General features: G+C 38.5%; 1 protein-coding gene across 2 annotated transcripts in view; it reads left to right on the top strand.

Moving 5' to 3' along the window:
• The window catches only part of stpg2 (sperm-tail PG-rich repeat containing 2), a 60,898-nt gene extending 52,417 nt beyond the window's left edge, over nucleotides 1–8,481 (top strand). For both annotated transcript variants that reach the window (XM_080309226.1, XM_080309227.1), the window contains exons 13-14: nucleotides 5,669–5,869; nucleotides 6,482–8,481. In XM_080309226.1, coding sequence (XP_080165352.1) covers nucleotides 5,669–5,836 — 168 coding nt within the window. In that variant the 3' untranslated portion in view covers nucleotides 5,837–5,869; nucleotides 6,482–8,481. The remainder of the gene's footprint in view (nucleotides 1–5,668; nucleotides 5,870–6,481) is intronic.
• Nucleotides 8,482–22,667: the final 14,186 nt, after the last annotated feature.

Genomic DNA, 22,667 nt, shown 5'->3' on the forward strand with positions numbered 1-22,667 from the left:
TGATCCTGCTCCCACCTCAACCTGTCCTATCTCCATCCTTTCTCCCCCAAGCGGTTGGGTGGTAAAAGTTGTATTGAACTGAGATCCACATCGAGTGTTTGTCTGCAGCTACTTTAACCATCACAGAGAGCTTTAAAGATGGTAGATAATTGTCTCAAAGTAAGAGTAAATTGGTTTTGCTAAACTTTGTAGCAGTGTAGTTACATGATTAGATCTTCAATATCAGCTAATAATGCTCTCTGTAGAAGTGAGCTGCAGATGAGTAAATTAGGCCCTAAGTTCTGCTCCACTGGCTTCCCAAGAGCTCCGACAGCATAATTTGTATCTTTCTTCTGTCCAAGTATATACTTCATTTGGGTGCACCAGTTTCTCATGAATGCCTCTGGAGGAGGCATGATAGGTCAGTTGGAATTTTTTTTGTAGGTGTAAATGACTTTCTCTTGCAATGTGTTAGAGGCTTCAAGAGGCTCAATCCCACCATAAGCAGCAGAAGAACATATGTTGCAAACCTGCCAGTCACTTCTAAGATGAGCTAATACAATTTGGTAAACTAGATTTGGCATTTCAGATTACTCATGATGCCTCTTACCAGAAGCACTGCACACTGTTTTGTAAGTACTTTTTTATTTTCAACCTTCATGTGATCTAAATAATTTTAGATGTCCATCTGGTATTCATACATATGTATAATGAAGTAAAGGCCCCATACAAGAACATAAAAAAAGATTTCATTCATGGGTTATAGACTGATTCTATTGCATTGTACATAATCATATGGCTCCATTTAGCTGGAGGAAGTCAAGTTCCTTTTTAATAGCGAAATGCAAGTTTAAGCTCGCTGCTCAGTAATTAGCTGTGTGACTGTGATTCTATATGACACCACGGGCCATGCAGCGTTAAATATAGTGTGAAGTGGAGCAGAGAGGGAGATAAATAAGTGCTTGTAGAAGATGAGCAGGCAGAGTGTAGCATGGTAGTAATGAGAAGGAGGCATGGGGGAGAGAGAGAAGGGGAAACGGCGGTAGAGGTGAGTTGGTGCTGAAAAGGTGGTGAAAATGCGTGGAGGAAGAGAAGCAGAGAGACAGAAAGCAGAAAATTGAGCTGCTGAAGAGGGTAGTTAAATTCAACAGCTGGAAATGTGTTCTGAGCGTCTGAAATCTGAAGCAGACTTTTCATGTAATGGAACAGTAGCTATTTCAGCATAAGTGTGCGCATGATCATTCGTCCATACATGTGCATAATGTCACAACGCTATCTACTTGAGCAGCATTTGTCCACTGTGAAGGTTCATTTAGAGTTTCCATTAAATGCACTATGTGAGGTACCTGCTTGAGCAGGCTTGATTACCTTTCTCACTCATACAGTAACACTGTTCTTAGTGGCTGAGCTTCATTTAACAGAGAGAAAAGTGTGGATGGAATATGGAAATGTAAAACGATTCGGGGAACGGATGTCGAGCAGAAACAAATATTAATTAAATGCTGTACTCTTTAATGGTATATATATGCTAGATGAGTACAAAACACATAATGAGGCAAGAAAAGAAGAAACGTAAGTTTTTTCATTTGAAATAAAAAAGAAATAAGTGATAGTTTAATAATTAAAGAGTATATTTTTGACAATACTCTCAGCACTTTACTCTATTTCATGTGCTGCACAAAGCTCAGCAGACAGTGGTAACCCTTTAGATTTGAAATTTCAATATCACTCTGCTGTACAAGTATATATACTGTATGTATTTATTGGCACCCTTCATAAAAATCTACTATTACTCAGGCTCTTAGTCACTATGATTTAGAACATAAGGTTTTCTTGACGCAGTTGACATATTATGATATGCTTCTCAGTGTGATGCCTGCGGCTTGTAAGGGCTCTCACTGTGTGTGAGTTTTCATGTTCCTACTTTTAATTCTTGTTGACTTTGGAAAATGTGTGTTTTAAAAGAGCTGGAAACTACAGTACAGTTTAATTGACTGTTAATCTGTTGAATATACTTCACTGTGGGAGTTACAAATACATTTAAAAAGGAAGGTCCTTGCATGGCTTTAACCAGCTATGAAGTCTGGAGTTTTGGCAAGAAAAATAGCACGAATCAGTGTGTTACACACTAGATCTTTGTTGTTTTATTTTGTTTTTATTTATTTATTTAAGACTAAAGGGATTCTGTGAAGTTGTGGTTTATACACACAGCATTCATCTTCCATATTTTCATATATAGTGTTGCTCCTGCAAAAAAGAAGCAAGCTGTACAAAATAAAGTCCTTCATAGTTTTCAAAATACCTGGTTTTGCTGGCATGTACCTCTAGGACCTTCTCTAGCCTTTTCTGCTGGTCAGTGGAGCACAAGTGCTATGCCTTAAATAGAGAAAAATTGTTGAGCTCACAAACTTCTAAAGCCTGATTAGGGTCTTGGGTCCTTGTCTCCATATTTGTCTCACTCTTTGGCTGGATCAGAATCTATTTTGGTACCTGGCATTCATTTTGTTCTCAGTCTTGTAAAGTTTTCCTGAATAGATCTCGCAGGGTTGTTATGTACAGACCTTGTGGCTGTTCCATCTACACTTTGTGTCAAACTGACGGACGGACTCAAAAGGTGTATAATCTGTTCTTTGGCCGACTGAAGTACTGGTAAATACAAGCTGCTCATGAAAAGTAATTTGATTCTCTTGCGTCTCTTGTTTTGCTGGATTGTGGGTAGCAAATGCTTGCGTTCCTTCACTGTGTGTGGCAGGTGCTGTGTGTGTGTGTGTGTGTGTGTGTGTGTGTTATAGGGACGACTGTGCATCCTGCACTCCTTCGTCTGTGCTCATGGGCGCGGTTGAATATGTCTTCATACATACCAAGTAACATAATCACCACCACCAATTACCAACCTGCAATTTTCCCCTTTACCTTCTCCCCTCTTTGACCTACTCAAGCATCCCATAATCTCCCTCATCATTGCCATTCCAATGGTGTCGTCACTTCCAAGGGCTCTTCCCCTATCTCCTCGACCTACCCAGTAACCCCGAGGGTGACCTGGAGTTGAACCTGCAACCCTTTTCCCATTAGGATCAATACTGAGATCTGAGCCGTGCCGCCAGTGTTCTCAAATCCTGCTGCAGCACCTCTGGCATACTGATGTGTGCGTGTCTGTGTGTGCACGTACGTGCTCAGAGGTTATATGGAGGTAGTGGGGGGTGAGAGAGAGAGCGAGTGAGAGAGAGGGAGATAGAGCTTTGCAGAAAAGGCTCAGCAGTACCTGAGTAGGACAGCTGATGAAGTGTGTGAGTACATAGAGCATATATATGTGTGTATGTCTGTGGGTTTTTTGGGAGGTGATTTTAGGGGGCAGACTTTGAAGTGAACGTGGTGTTTTGTTTAGTTTTTTCCTCTGTAAGACTCCCCCTCCAGCATGGACTAACAGACTCAGTATTTGTAAGGGTTTTTGGAGTCATGTTTGTGATTTTAACCTTAATGACCCCTCGCTCTAAAAGCATATTGGAAATAATTAAGCTCTTCAGATAATTATTTAATTTTAAATTATTTGGGCTTTATATCATTGGATCTGTTACCAGTCTATGGTAGGACTGAACAAAATGTTTGACCATAATATAATATATCTTATTTAGTATAAATTTGAAGAAATTTAGTATAAATTTGCATACTTACTAATTTCTTAAGCTTCGTCAAGAAATTAGTAAGTGTGCAGACCATGTGTGTTAAAAGACAATACAAAACCTTTGTCAGCAGGATCATACACTGTGAGTGAATTCACTGAAGTTTATCTAGATTAAATCCCTAAATGTTAAGAACACTTCATTACTCCTGTTTTAAAGTCAAATGACAACCACCCATGAGTCCTGAATTTATTGCATTGGCCTCCAGTTATTCATTTATGCATTAATTGTTTTGGGGTTTTTTTTTGGTTAATTTTCTATTTCTTCTCTTTCGATTTTTAAAAATATACAGTAATGTGCAAAAGTCTTGAGCCTCATATCATTCTTTACGATTTTCTTTGGAAAGAGCCAGATTTTAAAGTGATCTTCAGCAATAACCTAGGCTTGAAGGTCTTTTTAAAGATTTTTTGACACTGGCTGCGTTTTCACTCATTTTTAGTTCAGTTCTGTGTCTTTTGAGAAGAATGTTTTTTTTCTCCTTTGTTAAGCCACTTAACACTGACCTATGAATCATTCAAGCATAAAAAGCCACCTAACTTAAGTGAACCAGTGTTGTGTCTACACATAACAGACAAACGTAGCAAAGAACCAATGTTAATTTATATCTTTTGGTACTTTGTTAATAGCGGCCTTTTGCAAAAACACATAGTTAGTTTCCATTTCTACCTATAGAGGCATTAGCTGAATGGATAAAAGGACATATCTGAAAATGGTGTCAGTGTGAAAAGTGACAGACCTAAAAAACTATATATAGCAGACGAAAATTGCCTGAAAGAATCTGAAAAGAATCCAACAAAGACCTGACACAGGACCTGAGACATGCATCTTCACCACCAGTGTTAGTCAAGTTAGTTGAAAATAGTAATTAGTTACTAATTACTTCTCCGAGAAAGTAATCCAGTTACTTTACTGATTACTTATTTTCAAAAGTAATTAGTTACTGTATTACTTAGTTTCCTTTAAAAAAAAACATGATACACAACCTGAATACGTAATAAAGCAATAGACCTTTCAGCCCAATTCTATTTTTTATGCATAATCCATCATATAAAATTTAATTAAATGAAAAAGTGTCATTTTAATTTTTTTTATTAGTTTTAATCTTTTAACTTTATGCACATTGCATCAAGCAGAAATTAAATTATATGCAACAGTCTTTGACATGAAGAAATTTGTTTAACATTTAAACCTATTTTCTGCATATTCCAGCATATAAAATAAAATTATATTTTGTGTTTACACTCGCTCTTTCAAATAGATGCAAGTAAAACAGCAAAAAAATAAATAAATAAAAACAAAGGTTCAGCAGCACCAAGTCCTGTCGCTCTCAAGTCTATTTTCACCTGTTTAGCAGGAGTGGGGCCGGTGGAAGTTTCCCCAGCCGAATTGGATGTGGTAGCCACAGCGCTCATGTCAGTGGGGGGATCCGGGGTTTTTTCTCTGAATTTCACATTCCTGTGGCAGCGTGCTCGCTGCTTGCTAAGATTTGAACTTAAATTTTTCACTGTAGAAAGAAGTTTTCTTCCCACGCAGAGTGTACAGCGGACGCTAATGTTTTTGTCACTTTTTACAGAATCCAACTTAAAGTAATGCAAGTACTTCCAACCTTTAAACGCTACATGGTCGTACTCTGTCCCGCACTATTATTCATTGTTGATCTACACACATCTGTTACTGCTCATTTTCATGAGACACTCTCACAAACAAAATCACAGTTTAGTAACGCAGGAACGAACCTGCTTACGGGAAAGTAACAGTAATCTAATTACTTTTTTTGCAAAAGTAATAGATAGATCAGGCTATGAGAATAATAGTGGCCATACCAAATATTGACTTTCATCAAGCTCATTAGAATTATACAAACGTTTTGCTTTATAACCTGTATTTCCAGGTATGCTTGCATATGTTCCAAGCAACATGTGAAGAAATGAGGGGTGGCCGAGAACACCCATTTAACTTTTCATCATCCTTCATTGTCCCTCATCTCTGTTTTGTTTATGTCTCTACAGTTGAGTCCAAGTATTATGAACACACTACTGAAGGGCACCTTCAACGCGACGCTCAACAACCCTCTGAGTCCCAGCTGCTCCCCCCGCGTGGCTGATGGGCCTTTAACAGCCCACATGGCCATTAAAGCAAGCACACCCAACACCTTTATCGCCACCAGCAGTTCATAGAGTTCTTTGTGGGTCAGAGTTTAAAGATGAAAGGTTAGTGGGGGGAAAAGATCAGTCCTCAGGTCATTACATTTAAATTCATATTCTGAGAAAAGTTGAGTTTTCATGAATATTGATGTCATGTTCATTCTGTTTGAATATATAGCAGATAATAAGTGAGTAAAGTTACAGTTTAATAACTGAAAACAAGGTAAGTTTGTTCATGTAATAACAGAAATGTGCAATTACAATATGTATTGTAATTCAATATCAGGCTTTAGGAGGTTTTTAGACTAATTGTGAGAATGACAGTAATATTTTTATATGTTGTATGAGTGCATTTCATTATGCATTTGCCGTAGTTTTTACTCCCAGCCACTTTTTGAAAGCTTGTGTCTGCAATTTGTCCAAACTGTTTGTTTTACTGTGTGTGATATTTGTGTTTGAGTGTGTGTCTGAGCCCAGAATGGGCTATCAAATAACAGAGAAGTTCCCTAGAGCTGTTGTTCTGGTAATAGGTTTCAGTTTTTCAAGTGCTAGAAATTGCCCTCAGAGTAAATTACAGTTCATTTAAGCTAATTATAACAGCCAGTATCTTTTTAAACATCAAGTTTACAGTGCATAATGCTGACTGATTAACATATTTGTTTTTCCTTAATGTTTTAGGCAGCACTTTGGAAGAAGATGACTTTGCATTATTGTCACAGAGTGATACTGTATACCTACTAAGAACATTTCATCTGAAGTTGGCTGTTGTGGATTATTTCCCCCTGTATAAACCACTTTGTATATCAGTAACATTGATAAAGGCATTCATATGAATAATGCTTGAAATGATTTGTTAACTTGTTATTATTCCATAGGGCATGTTGTTGTCTTAAGTCAAGCATCGAAAGATCCAATCTGGCATAAATGAGTCAAATATTAAAAATGTTGTGAAGGTTTTGCTACAGTACTTTTTTTCTTGTTATAGTTAATAACAGTAAAGCTGGATGAATGCTAGCACAGATCACAGCCCTGATGGGGCGTACACACAGGAAGAGACAAATGGCGATGTAGCAGCTAGAGAAACGCCAATAAAATCTAATGACTTGTGTAGATGACAGTAAATGCAACTGTTGGTGACCCTAAATGGGCGGGTCCTGAGTAAAACTAATCTGGACTTTGAGGCGAGTGATTGGAGCAATCAATGGGAGTGGAGGATACTGCTGACTGATGTACGGCGGTGTGGGAAATACACAAGAGAGTTGCCTACTAAACCAGAAGCTGACCCACAGTTAAAGTGCTTGGCGAGCAAACTGCTTCATATATGATTAATCTTTGAACTCACACATGATGCATCTTAAGGTCATGAGAAGCTACTCCTTAGTTAATGCCAGTAAACCAGCACATTTTTAGAATTCATATAAATTTGTTGCCACACATTAGTGCTTAACATGCATAAGTCATGAAGCAAGTATTATGTATATTTGCAATGACTGCCAAAGAAACAAGTGTGGAAGTCACATAGACGTGTTGTATGTCCTCGCATTGATGCACAACATATACATCTAAACCAACAGCAGCAGCCTGTAGAACTATATTCTCCTTGTAAAAACAACGCTACAGCTTATCTACTGTGGAATTACCTGGTGCTGTACACTCAGTTTTACTAATCATGCACAGAGCTGAGGTTTGACTGCGGTATGAAATATTAAGTGTACTCGCTGTTGGGCTTTGATATACCTAAAAGTGGAGACGGGCTGAAGAGTCGAGAAGAGGTTTTATAGTAAAGCTGTGTGGCACCGTGATGGGGAAAAAAAAAGAAAGAAATAGTTAACCTTAAAGAAATAGTTTGATGTTGCTGGAGAGCACTTATTCTCCGTTGTGCGTTTGCAGAGGGAATGGAAAGACTTTCATATGTCTGTGAAATATGGGGCTTCAGCTGACCGGCCACTTTTCACTCTGCTGGGAGTGTCTTCTGATTCAGACTGCTGAAATCTTCAGCAGCAGTCTGAGAATACTTTCTCAAATCAAGGATGTTTTTTTCACTCGACGTGTTAGGAAATTCAAGCCTGCTCAAAAGTTCCTGACCTTGTGTAGGTAAGATGGGTGGATGTGATGAGGTGATAGAAGTTTGTGATGCTGGATGAACTACTTTTACTGGCAGTTACTACCGGAGAGTGTAGATTTATGTCTCTTACCTCCGCTGATTGCTCGGCATAAATCAGCTACTCATGGTTGTGTGAGTTCTTCCTCACTTTCAGACAAAGTTAACAACAACAAGTGTTTTAATAACCTGCTGTAGAAGCACAGGTGACACTTTGCGTGCACATCTTGTTGCCAGGATGCAGTTTGGCCATCTATTTAAAACAAAAATAAAAACCGTTCCATCAAATGACTCAAACCACCCACTCCCCCTTTACTGTGTGGGATGTCTCTTTGCCCTGCCGTGTTCAAAATGCTTCTCTGAACATTCAGAGTAACAGGTTGGACTGAGTACCATGTCTCTGATTGTTCCTGTGGGCCTTTTAGCCTAATGAGGTGTTTACCCCCTATCATTATTCAGCTGGGAGCGGAGCAGAGGGAGGAGAAGGTAGAGAGAGGGAGGTGAGATGTGAAGTAAAACCAAGACAGAGGGAAGCATAAAAGAGGATAGGGTTGAAGAAAAGGAGTCCAGTGGAACATGGGGGGGAAAAAAAGGGAAAAAAAAGAGAGATTGTATACAGGCAGAGGGAAGATCAGAGAGAAAAGGAGAGCCAGAGGAAGAAAAAAGCCAGAGAGGAAGGAAAGAGCGTGGTGTTATTTATGCCTCCCTCGGCACTCGTTTTTACCTTTCCCCCCCCTGCGAGCTGTTTTACATCGGCGATCTAATTAAATCAAATAAATCACAGCACACACACACATACACAAGCACGCACACACAGCTGCAACTGCCCCTCCTGATTCTCAGATCATGAACATCTCCTTCCCATACACCCTCCGAATAAATCTCGATTATGGTGCATTACACGGCACATCATTCATGTTGTTTATAGGTCTAAAATATGCAAACAGACCAGGGGCATAAAAGTGATCGATGCACAAATGGGTTCTTTTTTCTCTTCAGTTCTCATCTCTCACACAGCACCAAGCACTGTCACTTACACATGTCTTGTGTGGGATGAAGAAATATTGTATTGTGTCCTTATGCTGTGTCCTGATGGTGGCTATTTATTGTCTTTGGGAGATAAATGGAGTTTTACTACCTCATTTACTAAAGCACCGTCTCTCCTTGTGAGCCCTTATTAAATATAATTAACTCTGCCAAACCTTGAAACTGTCCCTGACAGATCTCTTGATAATTGTAAAATGGGGGTAAGTTAATGGGTGCTTTTACTGGTTACTTTTGTACATGAAATGCATGGGTGGAAAAAAAAGACACGAAAAAACTAACAGCTGCTGAAGCTTTCTTTCCCAGAAATAACTGCTTCAGGGAAATAAATGTTTGGGCATATGTTGTCCAAATATGTTAGCAAATGTATAATTTTTTGGCCAAACCAAGCATAAAATTAACATTCATATTGTGTGATAAACACTGTTATTTAGTGAAGGCATATCAACGTTTTAAAAAAGACAAAACTGCACAAATTACTAAATAAGCCTATCATCGTGATGGTTTGAATATATGTTTTTCTCTTTCTCTTCACAGGGTAACGGTGAAAATAAAGTTTTTCCCAGTAAAAGGATTTCACTGGATTATTCATAGTGAAACTAGCATTCACCATATTATTAATTGTAACTTACAAAATGTTTATTTCAATGTGTTTAAGTGCTTGTAAGCTTTTGTGTACCATTAAACGCCATTTAGGTTAATTAACAAATCCTTTAAAATTTTATTGCTTTGATGTAAACACACATTTTTTATGATCTTAGGGGCTTTCCATCTCATCCACACGTGTCACTGGGTTTTAACACAATCATATATTGAATTATATTGAAAGTATAGTGTACTGGCTCCATTTTGATGCAGTGAGAAGAACAGTGAGAAGAACTAGACAGGGTTACATTCTGTTTTGATGCTTTTTGATGCACGTTAAAATATTCAGATCACTTTACCTCTCCTTTTTTCAATGCATGCAAATCTAATGGGATATACTCAACTGCAATCGTTGTGTGATGACAGCTACACAGCTTGGTAGAAAGCCAGATTAGCCGGTGACTTTAATTAAAGAAGATGTACAGTAGTCCAGAAGAATCAATCTGCAGGTTAACAAGCGCTGACAAGGGCAGAATAGACTGTGAGGCTTTATTAAGATACAGTGAGAAGAACGAGCCAGGGTTACGTTCTGTGGTCATCACTTCTGAACTACTCTCTCTTTCCTCCACCTGCTGTGGGTGATTCTTGCCTTAAAGTAGCACAAATTGGAAAATGATGGATATTTGATTTTTTATTTACTTCTTTAATTTTTTATGAGCTGTCAAGCTTAAGAAATTAAGTTTACCAAACAATTAAATTCTCTCAAGAGTAAAAACTTGCTTATTGTACTTGGATTACATGGAAAATACTGTCTTGGTCTTGACTGCGCTTCTGTGGCTATAAGTATTCTGGTACACTATCCTCTGTAAAGCTTTTTAATGCCTTTAGCGTTTCTTTCTGTCTTTGCCATCATCCACTGAATATAAAAAACTCTCATGGTCTCCCAGTGTTTTTGCAGGTGCGTGGAGCTTCCTTCAGATTAATAAAAAATGCAAATGTGATTCACACAGTACTAAAAACTAGCTGCCCCCCCCCCCCCCACCCCTCCAAACATCAACAGCTTCAATCAAAATATATTTCCCAAATCTCTGCAGCTCCTTTCCTCAGTACTTCATGCTGACGTAATTTCTGAGTCATATCATCAACTTCTCCAGCGCCTCTCACTCTGTCTCATCACTTGCATATCACTAATTAATACATTTGTGTCTGAGAACTGTCTCCCTTATTTGCTGAAGTTGTCAACTCTGTTTTTTTAACACTTGGCTGCTCATACTTTAACACTATTATACTGTATCTACACCACTAACACTGATACACTCATCAGCATCAGTGAGTGCTTGTTCCTGGTGTATTAGCAGTACTTTCTCATTAGCACGTTTTCTTCAGGAGACTTTACATATCACACTCCTTCACTGATGTAAAGAACTGTACACTTTACACACAACATATTTAAACTCAGCTGCTAAATACTCAGAATCTTAGCTTTAGTTGATTGCATGATGAAGGTTATTTCACTTATTTACATGTTTAGGCTTTTAAAAACAATAGAGGAAACTAGCCTTACATAGTTTTGTTGTAATGATGATTCCAGAAGTTATTTAATAACTGTAATACATGAAAACTGCCTTTTTTTGTTTATTTGTATGCCAACTACATCATCAGGAGCAAAGCAGCCAAACTTGACACACAAGTTCATCATAAGAGACTGAAGGTTCTTATCTGTAGCAGATATTAAGATGTCATCATCATCACCCTGTAGCAACGGGCTAACATGACCAGTTTTTAACATTTATGTAACTATAACAGCTTATAAAAGCATTATATCAGCTTAATTTCACCGCAGTAATTTAGCTCCACAAAACTTCATTTATACTTAATGTATTATGATACCATTGGCCACCTGGCAACCATCTAGCAGCGGGTTAAACTAGTATATGTTGATGCTACAATATTATTTGGGCTATTTATGGTGTTGGCATAAATGCAACAGACCATTTTATTTAATGACAAAATAAGTGGGATTTAAATGCATGGCCATTTCTTCTCCTGTTATTTTCCTTATTTTTTAAATAACATCAAGGAATATTGCAATATTGAAGTTGGGTCAGATTAGCTTATGTTGATGTGACACTACATTAAGCCTTTTCTCCAGCTGTGTAATTATTTTAATCATTATCAAGACAGTATTACATTAGGTTACTTCTCCTGATGCACTGATTCACTGTTGCACAGCTTTTAAGTTCTCTGGCCACATTACCATGTGTGTGGAGCATTAGTTAACATTTGACTGAGAGTAAGTGGTATGATATATAATATAATATAATATCAAAATATTCTTATTGATATTCTGTACAGCACATGTCGCTGAGCTGTTATTGACTACGTATGTTAACACTGTTACTACACAGGTCCACTTGCTGCTTGTGAAAAATTCCAAGCTGTGCAGTATGTGGGCTTTAAAGGTTATCTGTGTTTGAAGAGTATGTTATATGGCTGCGTGTGCTAGCATGTTCTTAATACAATTGTGGACATTTTTCTAATGTTCGCATTTAGATGTATGATTTGCCTTTGAGCACTGATTCATACCCTAAGAGTCTGAGCTGTGTAGCAGAGTATATTTTTGTGTAAATGTTTGCAATGAGTATATGAAGTGTATAGCAATTCTAATGCAATCAGTGCAATAGCTTGTTCATAATTTATATCTTTACAAAGATAACTTTCAGTCTTTACTGAGACTGTCAGAGAGATATTTATTTAACTTACTCATTATATAAAACCATGCTAAATACTGGGTAGGACTCTCAAACAGCCTCACTTTCTCTTCTCAGGGACACATAATTACAGATTACAGATACAGCAAACTGGTATAACATTATGATCACTGACAGGTGAAGTGAATAACACTTATAATCTCTTTATCGTGGCACCTGTTAGTGGTGGTATATTAAGGTGTGGTGGTCAGAATCTATCAAAAGTGGTCTAAGGAAGGAACAGTGGTAACCCAGCGACAAGGTCATAGGCAGCCAAGGCTCACTGATGCCCTTAGGGAGTGAAGGCCATGTGATCCGATCCAACAGATGAGCTGCTGTAGGTCAAATTTCTGGAAAACGTCATGTTGGTTCTGAAAGAAAAGTGTCAGAATAGTCAGTGCATCACAGTTTCATGCGTATGTGAAAACCCCCGTCCATCGCCTAAAGTACCAACAGTGGGCCCATGATACCATGAAGCCCATGAAGTTGGCCTTGTCTGGTGAATCATGTTTACTTTTACATCACATGGACGGCTGGGTGTATCTGAATTGCTTACCTGGGGAACACCTGGCACCAGGATGCACGGATGGGAAGAAAGCAGTGTGATGCTTTGGGCAATGTTCTGCTGGGAAACCTTGGGTTCTGCCATCCATGTGGATATTACTTTGACAGGTATCGCCTACCCAAGCATTGTTACAGACTACGTACACTCTTTCATGGAAACGGTATTCCCTGATGGCTGTGGCCTCTTTCAGCAGGACAAGGCACCCTGCCACAAAGCAAAAAAGGTTCAAGAATGGTTTGATTAGCACAACAATGAGTTTGTGGTGTTGATTTGACCTCCAAATTCCCAGATTTCAATAAAATCAAGCATCTGTGGGATTTGCTGGACAAACAAGCCTGATCCATGGAGGATCAGGCCAAACTTACAGAACTTAAAGGATCTGTTGCTAACATGTTGATGCCAGAAACTACAGAAAACCTTCAGGGGTCTAAGATAGTCCATGCCTCAACTGGTAAGGGCTGTTTTGGCAGCAAAAGGGGACCAACACAATATCACACAAGTGGTCATAATATTGTACCTGATCAGTGCATGTCAGATGCGCACTGATGCTGATGCTGCTAATATCCAATTCTGCACACACACACACACACACACACACACACACACACACACACACACACACACACACACACACACACACACACACACACACACACACACACACACACTATGGTATAATATTCACCATACATACTCGTGTAGTATTGGATAAGGATGTGTAAGTACAAAAAGTCACACCTTATGTCCTCTCTTGCAATACACTTAAAAAGGAAGATTTTAGCATTCTTGATGCACAGAGAGCTCAGAGCACCTTACTAGGAACAGCATACAAATAAAAATCATGTTGTTTATTCTTCTTATCTCTTCATCCTGGAGTGGAATATAAGGTCACAACAAGTTCCCTCCATTTAACCCTTGCCACATCCTGAGCTGGACCCCAGGTGTACCCCATCTCCTGTAACCTCCTGCTGCTATGCCCAGCATATTAATGCACAATGCAGTAGAAGTCATCGACTGTAGATGAGACTACCACACAGAAGGTTTTGGCAGGCATTTATGTGTCTACGGACAGGTTTTTTTTTCAGTCATAACACTTTTCCGCTCTGTGTTTAACATCACAGTGAGTTTGAATATTGGTGTGGTTCAGAAACTTAGTGGTGTTGTGGATAGTGTGAGACTATCACAAGGTGGACTTTAGTTTCCTATTACATTAGTTCATTTCATGAAGTTGTGAAAGTAATGCTGAGATGTTGTTATATGTAAGTGCTTTGTTTGCATTAGAGCACTTTGGACGTGAGAATTGCGGTCGCTGAGCTGATTGAAAATAAAGAAAGCGAGAGTGTGAAATTGCATGCGCACATATTGTGTTTGTGCAAGCTTTTTGTGACTACTTCATGAATGCCTGTGAGCTTCCTTTGTTGTGCATATGTGACAGAGAAGATAATAAAGAACGGCTGCCTCCGTTTCTGCGTGTTGGCAGATGCTGGGAAAATGTGTTCTTGTCACGCACCAAGCTTTTTCAGTGTGTGTGTGTGTGTGTATGGGGCTGTTGGGGTGGTAGACCATGTGTGTGTTATTGTGACATATTGAATGTATCCCTGAGCTCTGTTCACTCCAGCGCAGTGGGGCCTGTTGGCCACTCATCTATCTTCCTGGTCTTCGCTGTTGGCTACGGTGATCCTGATTGGCACTCATTACCAAACCCCGGTGGGAGCACATGCCTCATTGGTTCAGAGCAGATTTGAGGGTGGGTTGAAAATGAAGGCTAAAGAAGTGTGTGAGTGTGTGTGAGGATGTTATTGATGAGACTGAAGTGTATCCTGGCTGATGTGTCACTTTGGCATGATTCATGAACTTAGAGATGTTTGAAGAAATGACAAATGTTCTTGTGTGCATTTTTGTGCCATTTGCTTACATGTGTTTACCTTCCTGTTTGTGTTTGTGAATCTGTGAACTGTGTGACTGCGTGTATTAGCCCACGTACGTATGTGTGGGGGTGTGTGTGAGTGTGTGGTCTGGGTGTGCCTCTCATCATGCCTTTTTAAGTAGTGGGGCACTTTAAATGGAAATGTACTTGACATTTAGGAGGAGATGCAATCAGCGCCCATTAGAAAGCAGCTGATTTCCTCCTCAGAGTTCCTCACTGACATTGCTCTCTCTTTCCTCCCTCCTGCTACTCGCTTCTTTTCCATCTTACCACAGTATATCATTTCTTTTTCAGGCTTTTTGATTTATTTCCATTTCCTCGACATTCGGCTGACTGGTCCTTCTCTCTCCCTTTCAATCTAATTTACCTGTACGCCCTTCCCTCCTCCTCCTTTGTCTCTCCCCATCAGGGCATTGTAGTTCAAGAATAGATGTCTGATTTCATTTCCACATTTTGCTGCGTTCATCTCAGTGCCATTATCAAGGCTCATTCTTGAACGGATTTGTTTGGAACGTTGTCTCATGGCAAATCATGCAAAGTAGAGAATCATAAATATAACAGCACACAAACAAATCTGCGTGATTATTAAAACCGCGGCTCTTCTCATCATTATGTATTATTTTTTAGAATATATGATACAATAAGCTGTTCTATGTTGTCAAGTATTTCGCTCCCTTTGCATTGTCATTTGTCTGACTGTGCTGTAGACTTTGACATGCATCATCTAAATGCAGAGTCTCATTAGAAACAAGCTATTTACTGGTTAAATGGTGCCTAACAGCTTGGTTAAAAGTAAGTGATCAAGTAATTTTTGCAAAGACTGAGTGAAACTGAAAGCAAGCAAGCACAGGAAAAGCATAATTGAGCAGGGCTGCAAGTATTTTTACAATTGATTTTATCATTAAAAATAACCAATTCTTTGTCTGAAAATGGAAAGAAAACACACAGAAAAGCTGCTTAGCAGGGTTTAGTTTACAACTTTAATTAACTTGTTGTGCTGACAAGTCCAAAACACAGAAGATGAAACCGGTGAATATTGTTTATGCCTGAAAAATACCAACCGATTACCAGAACTGTTTGCTGTGCCAAAAGCAGGTTAAACTTTGCTTTTAATTATATACGTCTCACATAATATTTCATTTTAATGCTGCAACTAATGATCATTTTCATTAATCCCTTCATTAAATTTCTATGAGTTGGATGATCGTCTATAGTGTGGGGGAAAAAAGCTTCTCTAATCTCCAGTTGCGCCTTTGATTGCTTTAGTTTTCCTTTCTAGTCGTCGTCAGTAGTAACCCAAAGTGGCTCACTTTCAAAAGATGTAAATGAAGAAAAGCTGCAAATCCTTACATTTGACAGCCTGCATTGAGACAGAAAAATATTCTTTGTATATATTTTCTAGTTCTCCAATTAACTACTTAACCCCTAGTTTGTTTCTTATACAATTTGTAAGAGGCGGTTCTTTTGCCCGGTTGTTTTTTGCAGTTATTCTCACTATAGTTGCTTAGTATCTGTATTTTATCTGTTTGTACTTTCTTGTGCAGTGAACCTTTTCTTGCATATGCTACTCACATTGACTGGATTGAAAGATACTCATAAGCAGTTTGCACTGGAGCTGAAAACTAGGAAATGATTTCTTGGGCAACACTGACTTTTGTACTTGGGACCTATGTCAAGATGTGACCAGCACTCAGGACCAATGGAAAAATCCCGAACACCACTGGCTAAAATACAGGCCCAAACCATGATGTAGCCTCCACCATAATTTAGAGATGGTTGCTGACATTCACTATTTTACCCCTTTCCTCCACGCGTATAACAATTTGAACGCAAATGTAAAAGTTGGATTGGATAAGACCTCTTGTGACTAATTCTGAGTTCAGTCCTTGTGAAATGTAACATATCTCTATTCTATTTCCTTGTTGGTTTTCTTCCTTAAAAATGACTCGTTCACAGCCACTCTTCCATAGACACTGACGAAGCCTCAGCAAATAGCAGCTAGATTAGCTGTAAGGCCACATGGATCTCTCAGGTCCTGTGTCAGGTCACTGTTTTTTTCTTATTACTTAAGTACACACGGCACACCGTGGCCAAGGATGGAAGGTCTTGGCTACCAGGTCTTTGTAAACACCTTGTAGGTGTCTTATGTCCATCAAAACGTGTTATTTTTAATATTTTTCATAGATTCTGTTAAAGAAATGGAAACAAATTATCTGTTTTTGCAACTAGCTGCTAGAAACAGGGATGCCTTTTTATGCTTGCACTGAATGATTTATAGTGACTTAAACAAAAACAAAAATTCATCCGAAAAGATCAGGACTGGACTGAAAAAGCAACCAATGTCAAAGGAAAAACATGGAAAGACCTACAGAAAGTCTACAGAACTATTGCTAAAGACCAATAGGTTCCTATAAAATAGTTTTAAAAAAAGAAAGAGAAGACATAGAAAATTAACCAAACGAAAAACGATTAATGGATAAATGAACAACCAAAGACCAATGCAATAAATTAAGGACTCCTGGGTTGTTGTCATTTGACTTTGAAACAGGGTACATGTGTGTTCTTAACCTTTTCCACCCTAGATTTAGTCTAGAGTAGAGTTAAGATATCCATCCAGGTAAGTAAATGTCCAAAAGTTTATCGTGTTCATCTGAATGTAGCGTTTTCAGTGGGAGAAACGTTTCATCACTCATCCAAGTGACTTCTTCAGTCTCAGCTGACTTTTTTTGTTTATGTTGGAGCCGCACATTTTTTTCCACTCCCATTTATTTTACGCTTGGGGATTAGGTTTAATTTCAATCAATGTTTGTTGCTGCTTAGCTTTCCAATGTGAGCTTTTTTGTTTTTCCACTCTCCTTCTTCATCAGGAGACTACAGTTAAAGAATAGGGGTTCGATTTCATTTGCACAGTCATCTGTGTTCATTTCAGTATCATTATCAAAGCGCCCTTTCAAACAGATTTTTTACCAGGGTTGCGTTGCCACAAAGATGAGCAAAAACAGTATCCTGATTAGCATATCCCAATCAGCAGTTGCTTTGAATGTGTTAAAAAACTGGTACCAGAATCTCCACAAAAACAAGAGCTGTCACTATACCTTCGGTTTTGCTGCACCCTCCTGTCCTGTGTAAGTGTGTCTTTTATTTTAGGACATGCTGGGAGAAGCCATTTTTAAACATGTCTGTGCATTTTGATGTTTTAAAGCTATATTGATTTCCCTTTCAGGACAACTCCCATCCTCCATCCAGATAAAAAGCTCATTTTAGACTTTCAGCTTTGATGACAGATGGGAGTCTTCAGTGAGAATCAAAGTTCATTTTAGTTCACAGTTGGAGTACAAAGAACAGACAACAGGCATGCAAGTTCACCGAAGGATGCTCAGAAGTATCTGAATAATAAAAACGATGGTGGGAGAACAAATCATATTAATTAATGATAAACAGCAGAGAGGTGAGCATGTGTCAGCATAGCCTGTATTCATCAGTAAAAGGAACTGAATCATTGTTTGATTTCAGATCATAGGGCAAGGAAGACTTTTATGGAAAGGAAATGAATGCGAGTAGGCGTTAGCAGGAACATCGAGGGCAAATGCACAAGGGTAAAGGATTACAAAAAATATTTGCAAAGTCAGGTCAGTTGAATCTGTAGATGGATAGGAAGAAAAGCAACTCTTTTAGCCTCTGAGATAATGGGATTGAGCCAGTGAATAAAAGTGTGCTTTGTAGGCATGAACTGTGAAGACAAAAGGAAAACATTCAGCAGAGAAAACTCATAGATTTAATCCTTTGCCGGAGCACGTGCCGAGGTGGAGGCATGCGATCATTACCAACTGTCTTATCTGTTTAGATGTCTGTCAGCAGGATCATGCAACTCGCAAGCTGAATTTCATAAAACTTGGAGAAGTGGTGCACGGGCCAAGAAAGGATTTTTCAGTATACGTTAGAATCACTTTCTTTTAAACTATGAAGTAGGTCAGTGACATCTGCAGAGGATGGCATTTGAAAGTGCCTTTCTGGTTTGAAAGACATTATTTGGACTTGAATGAGGAGGGATGATTCCACTGCCAGCTGCATATTCATCTAGTTGTGATATTGCATCCAAAACGAGGTTACTGCTATTTTCTGAAGCCAGAGGCAGATTGCCAAATAATTTTACTTTTTTAAAAAAAAAAAAAAAAGCAACACTACTTGGAAAAAAAATGAAGTTAATCCAATCTTTCTCCTCATGTGAGATTGATGGACAAAGATGGCATGAAGGGCTGGAAGGCACCAAACAGATTGAACATCAAGTGGATTTTGTTATTTCACATCCAAGCAATGTGGAAGATGTGATTTTCATTTCAACCTTTCTGATTATTTAATTTTTCTGTCAGCAATCAGCCCCCCCTCTCCCAGCTGCACTTATATTTTATCTGTGAATGTGCTTGTGCAATCATGTGACATTGATTTCAGGATTAACAGTAAATAAACACTGCCTTTGCGGCAGTAATTATCAAGCCAGAAGTACTGACATGAACTGCTACATAATTTACATCAGTGTCACAACAATGCACCCTCCAAACCTTGAATTTTGGCAGATGGTGTTTCTGTTTGAAATGTTTTTCATTTCCTCCACTCTGTATCCAAAATTGATATTCCACCACCCAGTGATTCTTGGCTGCTGCTGTTGTGCTGGGGATGAGATGAATGTTGGCTTTCATCTTAAACCAATAAATAAATGAATAGAACTGAACAAAATAAAATAATGAAAGCATTAAATAATAACAGGGACAAAGTTTCATGCAGATTTTGTGATCCAACCTCTTGTTGAATTCCTATAACTCTATTTTTTTAAAATATATTTGTGTCTTTGTAAGAGCTGTGGACATTACTAGAGTTTTTTAGTCACGCTTGCCCACCTGATGGCCCAGCAAAACAGACCAGCTAGCAGGGCTGTCTGAGCTACCACCCTTTCCTTGTTGTGTCTGTGTATTCATACTTCTCCTTTCTCTCTGTTAATGGCAACACAGCTACACTTTAGAAAAAGATGCACACTTCTTTAGATTGCCTGATTATGAGCATGCTGCATCATTTGTTAACATGACAGAAACTTAATATTTTCAGTGAACCTGTATGCAAGCTCCATTAATAACAAAGAGGCCATGCATATGCTTTATGCAGTGCAGCAATGTGGCAAATCTGAAAACTGTGAGAAGACTTACGTCACCTTTTAACCCTCATCCCACCGGCTTGGTGAATAGTGACCGAAACAATGAGATTATAGATAAGAGTGGTAGAAATTAGCTTCCCCCGACAGGTGGCAAGGCAGTCCTTTAGAGATTGTGAGGAGCACAGTCATTCAGAAGAAGCTCGTGTAGAGCTGCTTCTTCTTAACATTGGTCTTGGCTCAAGTTCAAGTGGTCTTGATTTCTGATCAGGATCTCTCCTGGATGCCTCCTGGGGGAAGAGTTTTGTGACATACTGGAAACACCACGGTGTCTCGCTGGACGAGCTGCAAGAAGTAGCCAGAGAGAGGTTGGTCTGGACTTGTCTGCTTAGACTGCTCAACCCAGAAATGCATTCAGCTGACACAGGTTAGCAATTTTTTTAAGATTTGTGGTCACCTGATAATTGTGACTTAAACTCATTTTTTGGTAAAAAACAAACAAACAAACTTTGATGTTTAATTTATGGCAGAGCTCTGCTCTGTTTGGGTAATTGTTTGTCTGTGCAGAGGCTATGGAGAGGGGTATCCAACGTATGCAAATATGCTTGCATTGCAGTCCTCCAAAAACCCTACAGCATGTTACACAACCTGAATGATGAAAGTGTAGGTCTAATGCTGACTGGTTGAAAAGTTGGCCACAATAGGAAAGGGAGTGACAACGACCTTCGCCACAAATGGGAGAAATGCAGCTGTGGACACTTTTCATTGTTTTTAATAATTGGTTTCAATTCGGCTCTCTGTATGTTATTAATTCAGTCTTCTCCACATCTGGCAAAGACCGATGACAGTATAAACAAGCCCGGCCCATAGACTGGTTGGTTGTCTGTGATTCTGCCCTGTGACAGACAACATTACTTGACAGCGGCATTGTTTTTAAAAAAAAAAAGAAATTATCCAAAGGTATAACATAAAGATACGTGATAATATGAAATACTCAGCTACTAGTTGCGGTGCAAATAAAAGTGAATGAATATGACTTTGTTGTGAAAAACATAAAAGGGTTTTCTGAAGCTATCACGCTGACCTTCATTTAACCAAAATTAAACACGGATCCTTTTTTTCTTGTCAATCATTGATAAAAATTGTGAGGTGCAGTGCTTTAACTTTTCTCACACAAGGAAAAGGATCACTGCTTCAGCGTCTGTAAAACAAACCTTCTCTGCAGTTTAGCGCACAAGATACAACTTAATTAACTTTAGCTTAATTTGTAAAATCAGCCAGTACACTGAATAATGATGCCTTGAAACTAAAACTATAAAGTTTGTTTTTGGTTTAAATGTTTGTGCTGCTGTTGTAATCAGTTGATCTAGCAGAAAAACAGCAGTTTAAAATAAAAAAACAGAGGAGGAATAATCAAGGGAAATGACGCACAAAAAAAGAGAGAATAAACCTAAAAGAGAAACAAACAACAGATGTCAATTAAAATTTTGGCACACTAGTGTTTGTCTGCTGAGACAAACACAGAGCAATGTTTTTTTGTTTTTTTATGAGTAATGACTAAATAGGGTTTAATTAAAAGACAACTTGTTTTTGACTTTATGGATTGAAATGATCAGCTTTTATTACAACTGCAGTCACCGTTTTGGCTGACTACAACATTCATTTAGCTAACAAGACAAGGTATTGATCGAGTATTGACAGCTCATATATAATCCTTAAGACTTAGGATCGTGGACAGGCACAAGGCGTGTGTATATGTGTGTGTGGGGGTGTGCACTGTCCTGCTGTATTCTTCGAAAAAGGAGACATGACAAAATGCAAAATGGGCAATGTGCACACTTGGCTACTGTGGGTGTGCGAGCTCTCTGAATTTTCTATTTTCCATCTCCACTGTAGAGATTTATTAAACTAAACACTCCTGAAAAACAGTGTGTACAGGTGCAAACATTATAACCCACCAAGAGATTTCCATATAAACACAATTTTTACAGGAATAATTGCATAACTATCTAGGCACTATGTTTTGCAATGTAGGATATCTTTGCATCCAGTGTGTGTTATGACAGAGGAGCAACAAGATCATGCAAGAATGAAAGAATTGCATAAAATGACAAGATACACTGTGTGCGGTTTCCATCGACTAATGCTGTCCCTGGGTAATAGAAACTCCAGTTGAGGATAATTACTTTGCAAATTACTTTTACCCAGGGCTGATGAGCACACAACTCTAACTTTTGTCTAATCTCCTGTTTAACTTTAGAATGACAGTGGTTTCAGGAATATAACTCCATGCATATTGCTAATAAATCACACACATACTGTAACATTTTTCAGGATGATAGTTTTTGGAATCTCATAACACGTTAGTTGTTGTTGTATTAACAGACGAATCTGTATTGTTTCTAGGCATATCTATTTTCAGAGACTTGCAAAAAGTCTCTGAAAATAGATATGCCTTAGCTGTTAAAATCTATAAATTCTCTTGTATTTCAAGTGGAAAAAGGAAGCATTTAAAACAAATATATTTTAAAACACTAATAATGATCAAAAATGACCAGTAATTAGTCTTGCATTCATAGAGCGATGCAGTGGAAAAGCTTTTCGTATCTACAGTTGAGCACCAGCACCGTCGCATGATGGTGACATTCATGTTGTAAAGGTTTTCTGACTGCTGAAGCAATCTAAGATGAAAAAGTAAAGAAGGAAAATTTTTATATAGTACCTTTTGAGATAAATATCACAAAATGCG

Source organism: Astatotilapia calliptera, chromosome 12 (genome assembly GCF_964374335.1).
Source record: "Astatotilapia calliptera chromosome 12, fAstCal68.1, whole genome shotgun sequence".
NCBI lineage: Eukaryota > Metazoa > Chordata > Actinopteri > Cichliformes > Cichlidae > Astatotilapia > Astatotilapia calliptera.